The following is a 10,932-nucleotide window of genomic DNA, read 5'->3' as shown; positions in this document are numbered from 1 at the left end:
AAAAAGTCATATGATACGTCATAAGCAACAGTTTCTTCACTCTGTGGTCTAGAATTGCAAGAACAATTCAGACTACAAGGGCTAGAATAAACACATTATCGTGGGACTGAATTTACGAGCTCATAACAGTTTATTCGCTTTTAATTGCACTTTGAATGATTTTAAAGCATACATTAACTATTTTTAAAAATGAATATAAAGTCAGCTTTAAGAAATCAAATCAATGATAAATGAGCAGAACCCACCAATACTATAAAACACTTTTATTAACAATATTCACAGCCTCCTTTACAATACAAATCTTACTTGTTTGCATTTGACACTTTTCTCCTAACAATGACCATTAAGACAGAGCAAATTACATTTTTGAACATTATCCAGAAAATATATTTACATTTCATCAATGTATATCAGAATTTCTACAAGTGATTTCAGCACTGGGGACCTGACTACGTTTTTAATTGTTTTAAACCATCAAATTGATTTTTTACAAATGATCAGCACAATAATTTTGTAAACGAAAATATTCGTTAGTTGTGTTTGCTTTTTGTAGTGCGTACAAAAACATCAAGGGATACAAAAAATTGCATACGACAATGTGTTCTCCCTGTTCAGGAAGATCTAAAATACAAACAAGCATTCAGTTTGGGTTTTCACTCCTTTACACAATGAGACAACGTATGATAACATACACACTGTACTCATGTCAGTCCATCCAGAACCAATCTTTGATATTTGCCAGCACAGTAGCAACAATGCAGCAGCTACATCACATTTTCACATATAACACATTTTCAGACTGATATGTAGTTTTTATGGTTTGACCCTTAAATGTATCCTAGAAATCTCAAGTAAGCTTCATTTGATCTTTCAGTCAATTCATATAATTCTCTGCACTACTATTTAATTCCTTCTCCATCTGAGGCTTCCTCTCCTGCTGCTGCTGACCCCTTAACTGTCCTTGACGTCTTCACCTTGGCAGGCTTGACAGCTTTATCGCATTTTTCTTTGGGTTCAGTTTCCTCCATTTCCTCTCCGCTGTTATTCTTGTCCACTTTGACCTTACGGAGCTTCTGCTTGCCCTTCACAGGAGTCGAGAAGGTAAGCGAAGCTTTATTAAATTCTAAGGGAAAGATGCCGACATCCCCATCAAAGCGATTCTTGGCTACCTGTAGGGATCTACGGCCTGGACACGTCACTAATTTCTTCTCCTGAAGGATGAGCACATTATCTGCCTCCTGACTGGCCTGGTGTGGGTAAAAGTGATACATTAGACCCTGTACATTTTCTTACAAATACATCATGTATAAAATGAACACAACCATGTACATATGAATATCTGTATGTCAAGTTTAAAATGCAACTAAAGAAAAATAATCATGTGGACACAGTCTTTATCTACCAACCTTGGCTGTGCCAAAGATGGAAGCTGTCTGCAGCTCTTTATCATCCTCCTCTTTCCGAGGGTGGATAATTAAGGTCACATGACAGCTGCTATGTGTGGCAAACTTCCTGAAGGCTCCAATAATATGGTCTTGTACTGCAAACCTATGTAAATTTAATTTTTAATCATCTTTTAATCTTGTTTGCCTTTTCACTTCAGTGTAAAACATTCGGACATGCATATGTTTTTATCCATTTTTATAGTATACTTTCATCTAAAAGGATAATTTATAGAAATATCTGCATATATTTGCAAATATCTAAATATATACATATTTATTGTTATAAATAAATATTGTTGCCTTACTTGTCCAAAGACAGATTTTCCTGCCCCATCATAAACTGCAAGTTGTCAATGATCACATGACTGATATCGTACAGGTAAACAGCATGCTGCATGGTATCCAAAACAGTCCTGTGAAGAGAAGATGGTACGGTAGTTCATAATGTCCTCTGCATTTGAAAAATAGAACAGTCTTTTCTATCTAATAAAATAACTAACTACATAGTAATATTATAATAATATATATAATTTTATATAGCGCTTTCAAAAAGGCCTCTCAGGGCTCTTTACATATTGAAATATGAAGTACAGAGATTAAAACAGAGTATATAAGCATGCATCAAAAACAGTTAATAATAAAACACGATTCAAAATAATAATAATAATAAAATAATAAAAAGACAAAATAAAGTAAAAGCTAGTGTTGCCGAGTAACCAATGAAGTGTTTAAGTTGACGTACACTTCACACAATCAAAGTTTGACACACATACTATCAAATAAACATTGTTGATATCAATATACATTATAGTGGTTGGCCAATACTGGATTTTGCAGATACGATAATTCTGTAAACACGGTGGTGGAAAAGGCTGATAACTGATTATTTGGCAGAATTTTTCAAGTGAATAATTTTATTTTAATGACTGAATCCTCCATATTTAATTATTTACCAAACAAAGATAACAGTGAATATTGTTATTTCACCTCTAGTAGCTGCTGTTATACAGTAGGATCAAGCTGTTCTAACAGTAGAATGCTCCAGAGCGTGCCACAGAAGAACACGGAGTAATAATAAAAAATAAAAAAAAGTATTAGCAACTATTGGCACTGACTAATCGGCAAAACAGATATATCGGTCTACCTCTAATTCATTCCAAACTATGCATTCAAATTCATCTAATAATTATTAAAAAAAAAAAAGATTTACTTGATGTTCTGTTGCCCATGGAAGGTCATGAAGTATAGAGGCAAGTCCTCAAACTTGTCAGCCCACATGTCGTATTGGTCCAGGTTCTCCTCCAGCCTTTGCTCGGCAAACTGGGTCAGCATAATTTTGGCCAAGCGCACATTGTTGATCTCAAAGCTGCCCCATAATGTGTTGACACCCTGCATGCACAGATCTAGGGCACACTCACTGATGAAGGTGGTCTTTCCGCTGCCTGTGGGACCTGCATATATAAAAACACATAAGAATAAATAATTTATTTTACATTTATATTACAACCCCAATTCTGATAAAGTTGGGACAGTATGGAGAATGCCTGAATACATTTTACAACATTAATGAACATCCTTACAACATTAATGCACATCCCTACAACATTAATGCACAATAATATTAAATCTGTTGAAAAAATTTAGCAACTTATTTGTAGCTAAATGCAATTACACAATCTCATGTTGGCTGTACCTGTGAAAACAGTCAGCTCCCCTTTGCGATGACCTTTAAGAATTCGATTAAGCTCTGGGAATCTACACCACTGTATTCCAGCCACCTGCTTCACATTCACCAGCTCACCATACACATCCTCCCTAAGCTGCTTGAAGGAAACAATGGACTTGTGGGCAGCAGGGATGGAAGCCTTGACGATGCGCACTAGGTTCCTGCCATTGGCCAGTGCCTCACTGGGGCATGGCTGAAACTCTCCTGGCCTGACCAGAGAGCAGCGCTTAAGTCCAAGTTTTCTAGAGAAGATTTTCGAGGCTTCCCAAGAGCGCATATCTCCCCCTAACCACAATGTAACTTTCTTGAACTGCTCCAGAAAAGGTAGGAGTATTGGGGGTAGACAGCTGACACCCCGAGGCAATGCCAAAGAAGGGAGGCCAGTGGCCTGACTCACTGCCATGCTGTCCACCTCACGACCGGTGAGCACCACCTCAACATCCTTCCATCCAATCAAAGGGAGACCAAAGAGGTTGTGATAGTTGGAAACTTTTGGAACTGTGGCTTCGGTGTAGACCACCTGTCCGTCATTTTTCATGGCAGCAGAAAGTAGCTTTACACCCCGAAGACCTGAGTCACGCCCACTAAACCAGGGGAACACCAAACTCTTGGTGGGCTTAAAGAACCTGACCCCAAACTTCTTAATTGTGGCATTGGTGAGTTTCCCAATCTGGAACATGGTTTTAACAAGCTGTGCCTCCTCTTCCAGGAGATCAGAAAAAGGCACGGAGCTACTCCATATCCGCTGCACCTCCCTCAGCTCCATCTCTCTATCCTCTTGCTCATCTAGACTCTCTGGAAAACCCAACAGTACATTAGGACTGATGGAGGCCTGACCCTCATTCAACATAACCTCTATGCAATCCTGCAGGTCTTCCCAGCTTCCCTCCACTAGAGTCTCCTTGCACAGAAACTGTCCGGTGGTTTTATCAATGTAGAGTGAGAAATTCTCCCTTCCAGAACCCGCTGGAGCTGGTTCCAAAAAGATGCTAGGAGCATGCAAGCAGCTGTATGCATCATGAAAAGGGATATCTTTAGAACGAAGATACTGTTTGACATCAGTCACTGTGAGGGGGTGGAGAGGGAAATCTATTGTAGACTTTGCATCTTTTCTTAAAGTTCTGCAGAAATGTAAGGCAACTGTTGGCCTTAATTTGCTTTCAAAGTGATACCAAGTTGGCACTCGAAAAGAGTACTGCAGTGCTGAGTGGCGGCATGGCTGGTAGACAGAGAGATATCTCCAGGGAGGATGCTGAGAGAGTTTACAGGGACTACAGCGGCCTGCCCCCTGTAAGAGACAGGGTGCCCCCCTGAAAAACCTGCTCCTCCACATTTTCAGTTAATTCAGGACATCAGACCTGCAAGTTATAAATTACAGGGAATGACATCACAGCAAATTATTAGGCTTCAATATGTGTTTATACAGAACAAAAACAAATAAGCTTTAAATGTATCTTAAACGTTGCTACATAACACTTCATAATACATATAATTAATAAAATTAGTAATCATTATAACATTATATAATGCATAACAGATTATTTGCCAATGTGCTTTTAAATAGTTACTAATCCCATGAAACCTATATATATATATATATATATATATATATATATATATATATATATATATATAAAACATTTTTTAAGAATTCACATTTCTAATTGAAAGCAATTTGTTCATTACAGATGATTATATGACAGCATAACAATTTTAGTGAAAAATAACATCATTAAAAATGTTTTACTCCTAAAGAATTAAATATATATTAACTGTAATTTTGAAACATATGTATAAAATCGTGAGTATAAAATCATGACCGCTCACATGAGATGAGGAATCTAGTCATATCAGTAACCTTTTAAAAGCTGTTTTATTCTACATGGGAGAGGGGCGCCCTCGTGGGGGCTGCCATTTTAGAATCACATGACCATCTGAATACTACTCGCTTAATCGCAGTAACTGTCTTGTTATTTGGCAGTGTTGCCAAGATTTAGCGACTTTTTGAACCCCTTAGTGAGCAAAAGAGCCATCTAGCGACTAGCGACAATTTTAGCAACTTTAGTAGTCTGCGTTAGTGACATTCTTCCACATATGGCAACATAAAAAACATCAGCTTTATCATAACTGATGTCTCATTTTTCATGATGTTCTAGCACCCCCCTGTGTTTCAAGTAATATAACTGACCTGCATGCCATCAGGAGTTGAATTTATGTGCATACAGATGTTCCATAAATTAAATGACTGATGAGCTGTCCTGTTGTTGATATTTCTTACCACAATCTCAACCTCTATTCACGTGCATGCTCTCCTTTTAGAAAAGAAAAGTCAGCCTACAGCGATAGAAGAGCATTGAGAAATTATTTAGCAGGGCGAGAGAGAGAATAGATATGAACCCCTGATCCATAATAAAGTGTAGAGATGTGATATGAACAGATGAGGTGTCACTGTCAAAGTCATTGTGACACAGTAACACTGGCACAAGTAACACACACTGATGGTTCAGCATCACACAACAGATATGTAAATAAAAAAAAAAAAAAAAAGATATATTACATATTATCCTCAAAACAGCTCCACATGAGGCATTATAGGGCATACAGATCCATGTTTAAAAGCAAACAAACAAAAAAACATCCCCAACACTACACCACTGCCTACCAATGGTTTCTATTGATAGGATAATTTTGGACTTTGACATTGTTCAATAATGCAGTTTAATTACAAAATATTAAATAAATAAATAGAAATCCCCCACTGTCTGAATGTTTGACAAGTTCAATTTTATTTTTTTAATCATTAGTTTATTATACATTAATAAAAATGTAGCTACTTTTAGCGACAAAAAAAAAATATTTTGACCAAAACATTTACAAAATAAAATATTTTTTTGTGGTAATCAATATGCCACAAATGATGTAGATTGAGCTTAACTTGAATTTAACCCTGAATAATTCTTTAACATGGTCAATGCCACAAAATGTATCACATATTGTTCAAACAAATGAAAAATATCCCATGTTTTTTTTTTCTGTTCTCAGACTTTTGGACACCACGGTGTGTGTGTGTGTGTGTGTGTGTGTGTGTGTGTGTGTGTGTGTATATATATATATATATATATATATATATATATTCATATTTGAATATGAACCACTTATCTGTAAAATATGTCGCTACTGCTTTATTAATAGACTATTAAAGTGACACCAAAATGTCAAACTCTATAATGTCCATGCGTGACCCCTAACGTTACTACTCAGCTATAATGCAAGTGCACAATAAAATGTATAACACTGTCAAAGAGAAAATATTGCAGAAAATATGCCAAGATACAAAACTCGATTTTTAAACCAGAAAAAAATAGGCATCACATATCACAATCATATATAAACTCACTGAACTGTAAGAAACGCGCCAAACTGTTCTCGTGTGTCTGCATGCTGAATCCCATCATGTCCGCACTCCAAAATACTTCCGTATGAAACATCAAACTCTTGTCGTCGTTAATCAGGACACCGATAATAAAAATGGGTAGCTTCAAATCTTTTAAATATTCATTCATAATTAATTTTAAAAGTTAATAGTCAAATATTTCGCCTTTCAATTCTGGGAAATTTCGTGTTGTTTCAACAATATTTTTCAATCATTTGTGATGCTCAGCCTCAGTTTTTACCCGGACGACAATTTCTAACGCACATGGTATTACACATGCCTCCTGACGGTTGTCCTCTAAATATAAACGTTCAAAGTGCCTGATATTACTGCAACCAAAACGGACAGTCATCTAAGAGTTAGTTAAACTGAATGTAGTGTCTCGGACGAGGTGGAGATGACTGCTCGAGGATCACCGAGTCGTTTCTTACAGAGCGTTCTTCACAATGGAGTGGGTCGATACATGTGTCAGCTGAAGCGAATATCTCTGATCTTCTCCAAGAAAGGACAGGGTTCTTTAGGAGTCAGGTATGTTTTCACCCATATTGATCATGTATAATAACATGTTATCTAATTTACCCCCAAAATATTTACTCTGTATGTAGATACATCTGCACATTCATTAGACCCAGCATGTAGAATTCGTCCACTATAGAGAACATGTTCTTTCGTTAGTATGTCTGAGATAAGGTTGCCAAGTTTTAAAATAAGGGACAATTAAATGGGTTTTAGCAATAAATGCGTTGATTTAATATGCGTTATTATTAAAAAATGTATATCCTTTCTTATATGCTAAAATGTGAACTTATCTGACCCATGACTTTTAAAAAAATATGACATCATTTATATTTAAAAAAAACAAATTGGTTAAATTGTTTGGAATACGTGTCTTTATCTTATCTATGTATACATTTTGGATGGTTTATACATACATACACACACACACACACACACACACATACACATACACATATACACACACACACACACACACATATATACATATATATATTATTTTTTTTATTTTATTTTTTTTCCCTTCACCTGTCTCAAAAGGATGTGTATGTAATGTGGGCCAGACAGTGCCAAACAGTATTCCTGTGTCTATGTAATGTACTATGGATTTTCCCCCATGATTTATTAAGATAATTTGACATATATTTTTACACAAGATTGTATTCATGTTGTGTGGATTGTTGGATTAGTTATTATTTAGTTACCCTTGTGGTATTCAGTCTACCATTGTTGGTAGTTGTTCGTCATTATGTACTCTTGTGGTATTCCATCTACCATTGTTGGTATTTGATAATCATTGTTATGTACCCTTGTGGTATTTCGTCTACCATTGTTGGTATTTGATTATCATTGTTACCTGTGGAAATATCTGTATATTATTAATATGTATGGTATGAATGTGTGGTTTTGACTTGTGCAACCACTGTTTCTAAATGAGGTATTATTATTATTACTATTATTATTATTCTTTTTTTTTTAATTATTATTATTTTCTCTTTGAGATTATTGATGAAGGAAGCAGCTATTTTTTGTTTGTATAAATTCTTTGATAGACTGGGGTGGGGTTTAATAAGTTTTACTTCTTCCCACTCCGTTTTCAAGCATAAGTGTATAAGTTATTATTATTGTGTATCTTTTCTGTTGTCAAACTAGTTTTGCTTGAAATAAATAAATAAATAGAAATATATTTTACTGGCACTCAGTCCTCATTTATGTGTGTCATTCACTGGGAATCATTTATTTATATATATATATATATATATTCCTCCAGGGACTTTGTTGAGGAAGGCGTGGTCGACTATGCCAAGAAGAACCCAGGAACTGTGGTTTACATCTCCCCTCAGTCCTCCAGAATTCCAAAAATAGTAGCTGAATATTGTAAGTATGACTTTTCCCTCAAACTTCATTTAAACATTTTATCTGCAGACTTGCAGGTGCACTATATTGTTGTTTCATGCAAAGTTGACTGTTGATCTATTTTCAAAACACATGTGATCATATTTATGAGTATAAAATTTAGCAGCTGTACCATTTTAGATTAAAATACCTGTGCACTCACTGTTTCCATTTGATCTATGCAGTGAATGGCAATGTGAAGGAGGAGACCGTCACCAACAAAACATCACAGCAGATTGCTGAACTTATAACGAAGCTGTCCAACCAGTCAGGATTAGACATCATCCGCATTCGTAAACCCTTCCACACAGACAGCCCCAGTATCCAGGGCCAGTGGCATCCTTTCACAAATCGACCCCCCAGCATAGATCCAGTTGGCCCACGATCAAAATAAGAACTATGTATTTTAATTTTGACTTATTTAAGCTGCAAGAGTGTGAACATCCTCTGCCACAGCACTAAGTTTAGCACTCATTCATTTATACTGTGATTATTTAAAGGAATATTTCACCCAAAAATCTAAATTCTCTCACAATTTACCCTCATGCCATCCCATATGTGTATGACTTTTTTCATAAACAAAGATTTTTAGAAGAATATCTCTGCTCTGTTGGTCCATGCAATGATAGTGAATGCTGACCAAAACTTTGAAGCCCCAAAAAGCTCAAAGGCTGCATAAAAGTATCCATACAACTCCAGTGGTTAAATACATGTCTTCTGAAGCAATCCAATCTCCTTTTTTCACTCTAAATATTGGCATCAGCAGTCCCCTTGGCGATCATGATTTCAAGTTTGATTACACTTCCTTGCACCATCTAGCACTCAGATGACCCTGTATCATGGCTGACCCTGCACTCTGACCCCAGCTTAGCTGGGATATGTGAAAAATAAATAATTTCACCATGTATATGCAGAAATGTATGTATAATGTGTGACAATTGATCAATTAAATTAGATCAAAGCACTTCAGTATTAAGTCAATGGATTTCATCTGTAGAAAATTGTTTTATTGAATGATGTTGCTGGTTCCATAACAATGGTAACAACTGGCAGCTGTAATTTAGAACAGAAATCTTGTGTCATGAAGCACAAGTAATCAAATACTCTATCTATAGGGTTGTAACCACATATTCAACCATTGAAAACGGCATATTAGGCAACCACTAATCTAAATATTAGGGTGTTCAAGGCCCCCTCGATTTCTCTGTTGGTTATACCCTGCTCTTTTGATTACAGCAGCTGAAAATGGGGGGGGGTTCATGCATTAGTCTATGTGCATAAATCTACAGCAACACAAACCTTACAAACACATGAGAAAAGCCTGGCTCTCTCCCACATACAGTATATCAGCAAAAACATTAGGCTGAATGTAATCAGTATCAACAGTTTTGGCACTTGATTTCAAAAGCAGCACTAACCTCTGTTAGCAGAATTTGGATAATATTAATCACAACAGGAGTTGTTCAGCATAATGCATCTGTGATGTCTTCAGCTTATTTGTTATGTAGTGGCTGTCACTTAGAGCAACACAGTAGACGAAAAACAACTTTCCAGGGAGATGAAAGGTTTCACGGAAATAACTTCGAAAGATAACCCAAGGCTGAGCATCTAATCAATGTAAGCCATGGTCTAATGAATCCGTGTACAAGAGAGAAGTATATTTATTAAAATGTCCCATTTATTACAACCAGTTGAGGCTAGTGCTCTGATCACATCTTTTCTCCCCTGTGAAAACTAGCTTGACCTATTATGTGGATTAAAGAAAGTTCTAAATTAAGAGCTGTGTTGCTTAGTAACAGATACAACGGGGACATACGAACAGGCCTGATACAGATGGGGGTCTGGTTAAAAATCGCCTGCTGTGACAAAAAAAAAATTAGATTTGATATTGTCAGATTTCTTTTTAAGACTTTAATGGAAAATGTTTCTTAACTTTGGGGTTCACAAGATACAGAAAACGTAACGACAATAATAAATCCTTTCATAGGATGTACTCATCAGATTTTGTTTAAAACAATATGTAGCCTAATATACTCTGATATATAAGCATAAATCTTTGGGAAAATATTAGGTGCAAAAAGTTTTGTGGGATTACAGGGAAGCAGTGGATATTCACAAACACATTAACAACCACACTGCTAATATTTAAAACAAAAAACTATGAATTACATTTCATGAATAGAAGTGTACACTATGCAAACTTCACTTTTGCAGCCATTTTTGCAATGACTTTTAACCAACTGCCTCCAAGGTGGTTTTAGTGGATGTACTGTATGTGCCCGTGCAATCTTTATTTAAAATAAATGTCACTGGGATTGATATTTTATTATCTAATGCAAAAACATTCATACATTTTTAAGTGTGACTTAAGTAGGGTTGGAAATGGAGAACCTTATTCATAACCGAATCGAATTTGG

At 36.0% G+C, this 10,932-nt stretch overlaps 2 protein-coding genes across 3 annotated transcripts; one reads left to right on the top strand and one right to left on the bottom strand.

Annotated features, from left to right (window-relative positions):
* Nucleotides 1-211: 211 nt before the first annotated feature.
* LOC127633607 (twinkle mtDNA helicase-like) lies at nt 212-6,642 on the bottom strand. Of its 2 annotated transcripts, none has more exons than XM_052112829.1 (6): nt 6,569-6,642; nt 3,139-4,529; nt 2,656-2,896; nt 1,751-1,858; nt 1,407-1,548; nt 212-1,247 (listed from the first exon to the last, which is right to left on the bottom strand). In XM_052112829.1, exons 2-6 carry the CDS (start codon nt 4,502-4,504, stop codon nt 900-902), a joined length of 2,205 nt encoding a protein of 734 aa, XP_051968789.1. In that variant the 5' UTR covers nt 4,505-4,529; nt 6,569-6,642; the 3' UTR covers nt 212-899. The 2 variants fall into 2 exon arrangements, with proteins under 2 accessions (XP_051968789.1, XP_051968790.1); XM_052112830.1 differs by having other exon boundaries at nt 6,574-6,624.
* A 217-nt stretch (nt 6,643-6,859) lies between these two features.
* On the top strand, nt 6,860-9,483 carry LOC127633594 (39S ribosomal protein L43, mitochondrial-like). Its single transcript, XM_052112807.1, has 3 exons — nt 6,860-7,132; nt 8,391-8,497; nt 8,701-9,483. Exons 1-3 carry the CDS (start codon nt 7,002-7,004, stop codon nt 8,907-8,909), a joined length of 447 nt encoding a protein of 148 aa, XP_051968767.1. The 5' UTR covers nt 6,860-7,001; the 3' UTR covers nt 8,910-9,483.
* Nucleotides 9,484-10,932: the final 1,449 nt, after the last annotated feature.

Source organism: Xyrauchen texanus, chromosome 40 (genome assembly GCF_025860055.1).
Source record: "Xyrauchen texanus isolate HMW12.3.18 chromosome 40, RBS_HiC_50CHRs, whole genome shotgun sequence".
Lineage (NCBI taxonomy): Eukaryota > Metazoa > Chordata > Actinopteri > Cypriniformes > Catostomidae > Xyrauchen > Xyrauchen texanus.
Note: the sequence above shows the minus strand (reverse complement) of the source record. Positions and strands in the feature narration are given on the sequence as shown.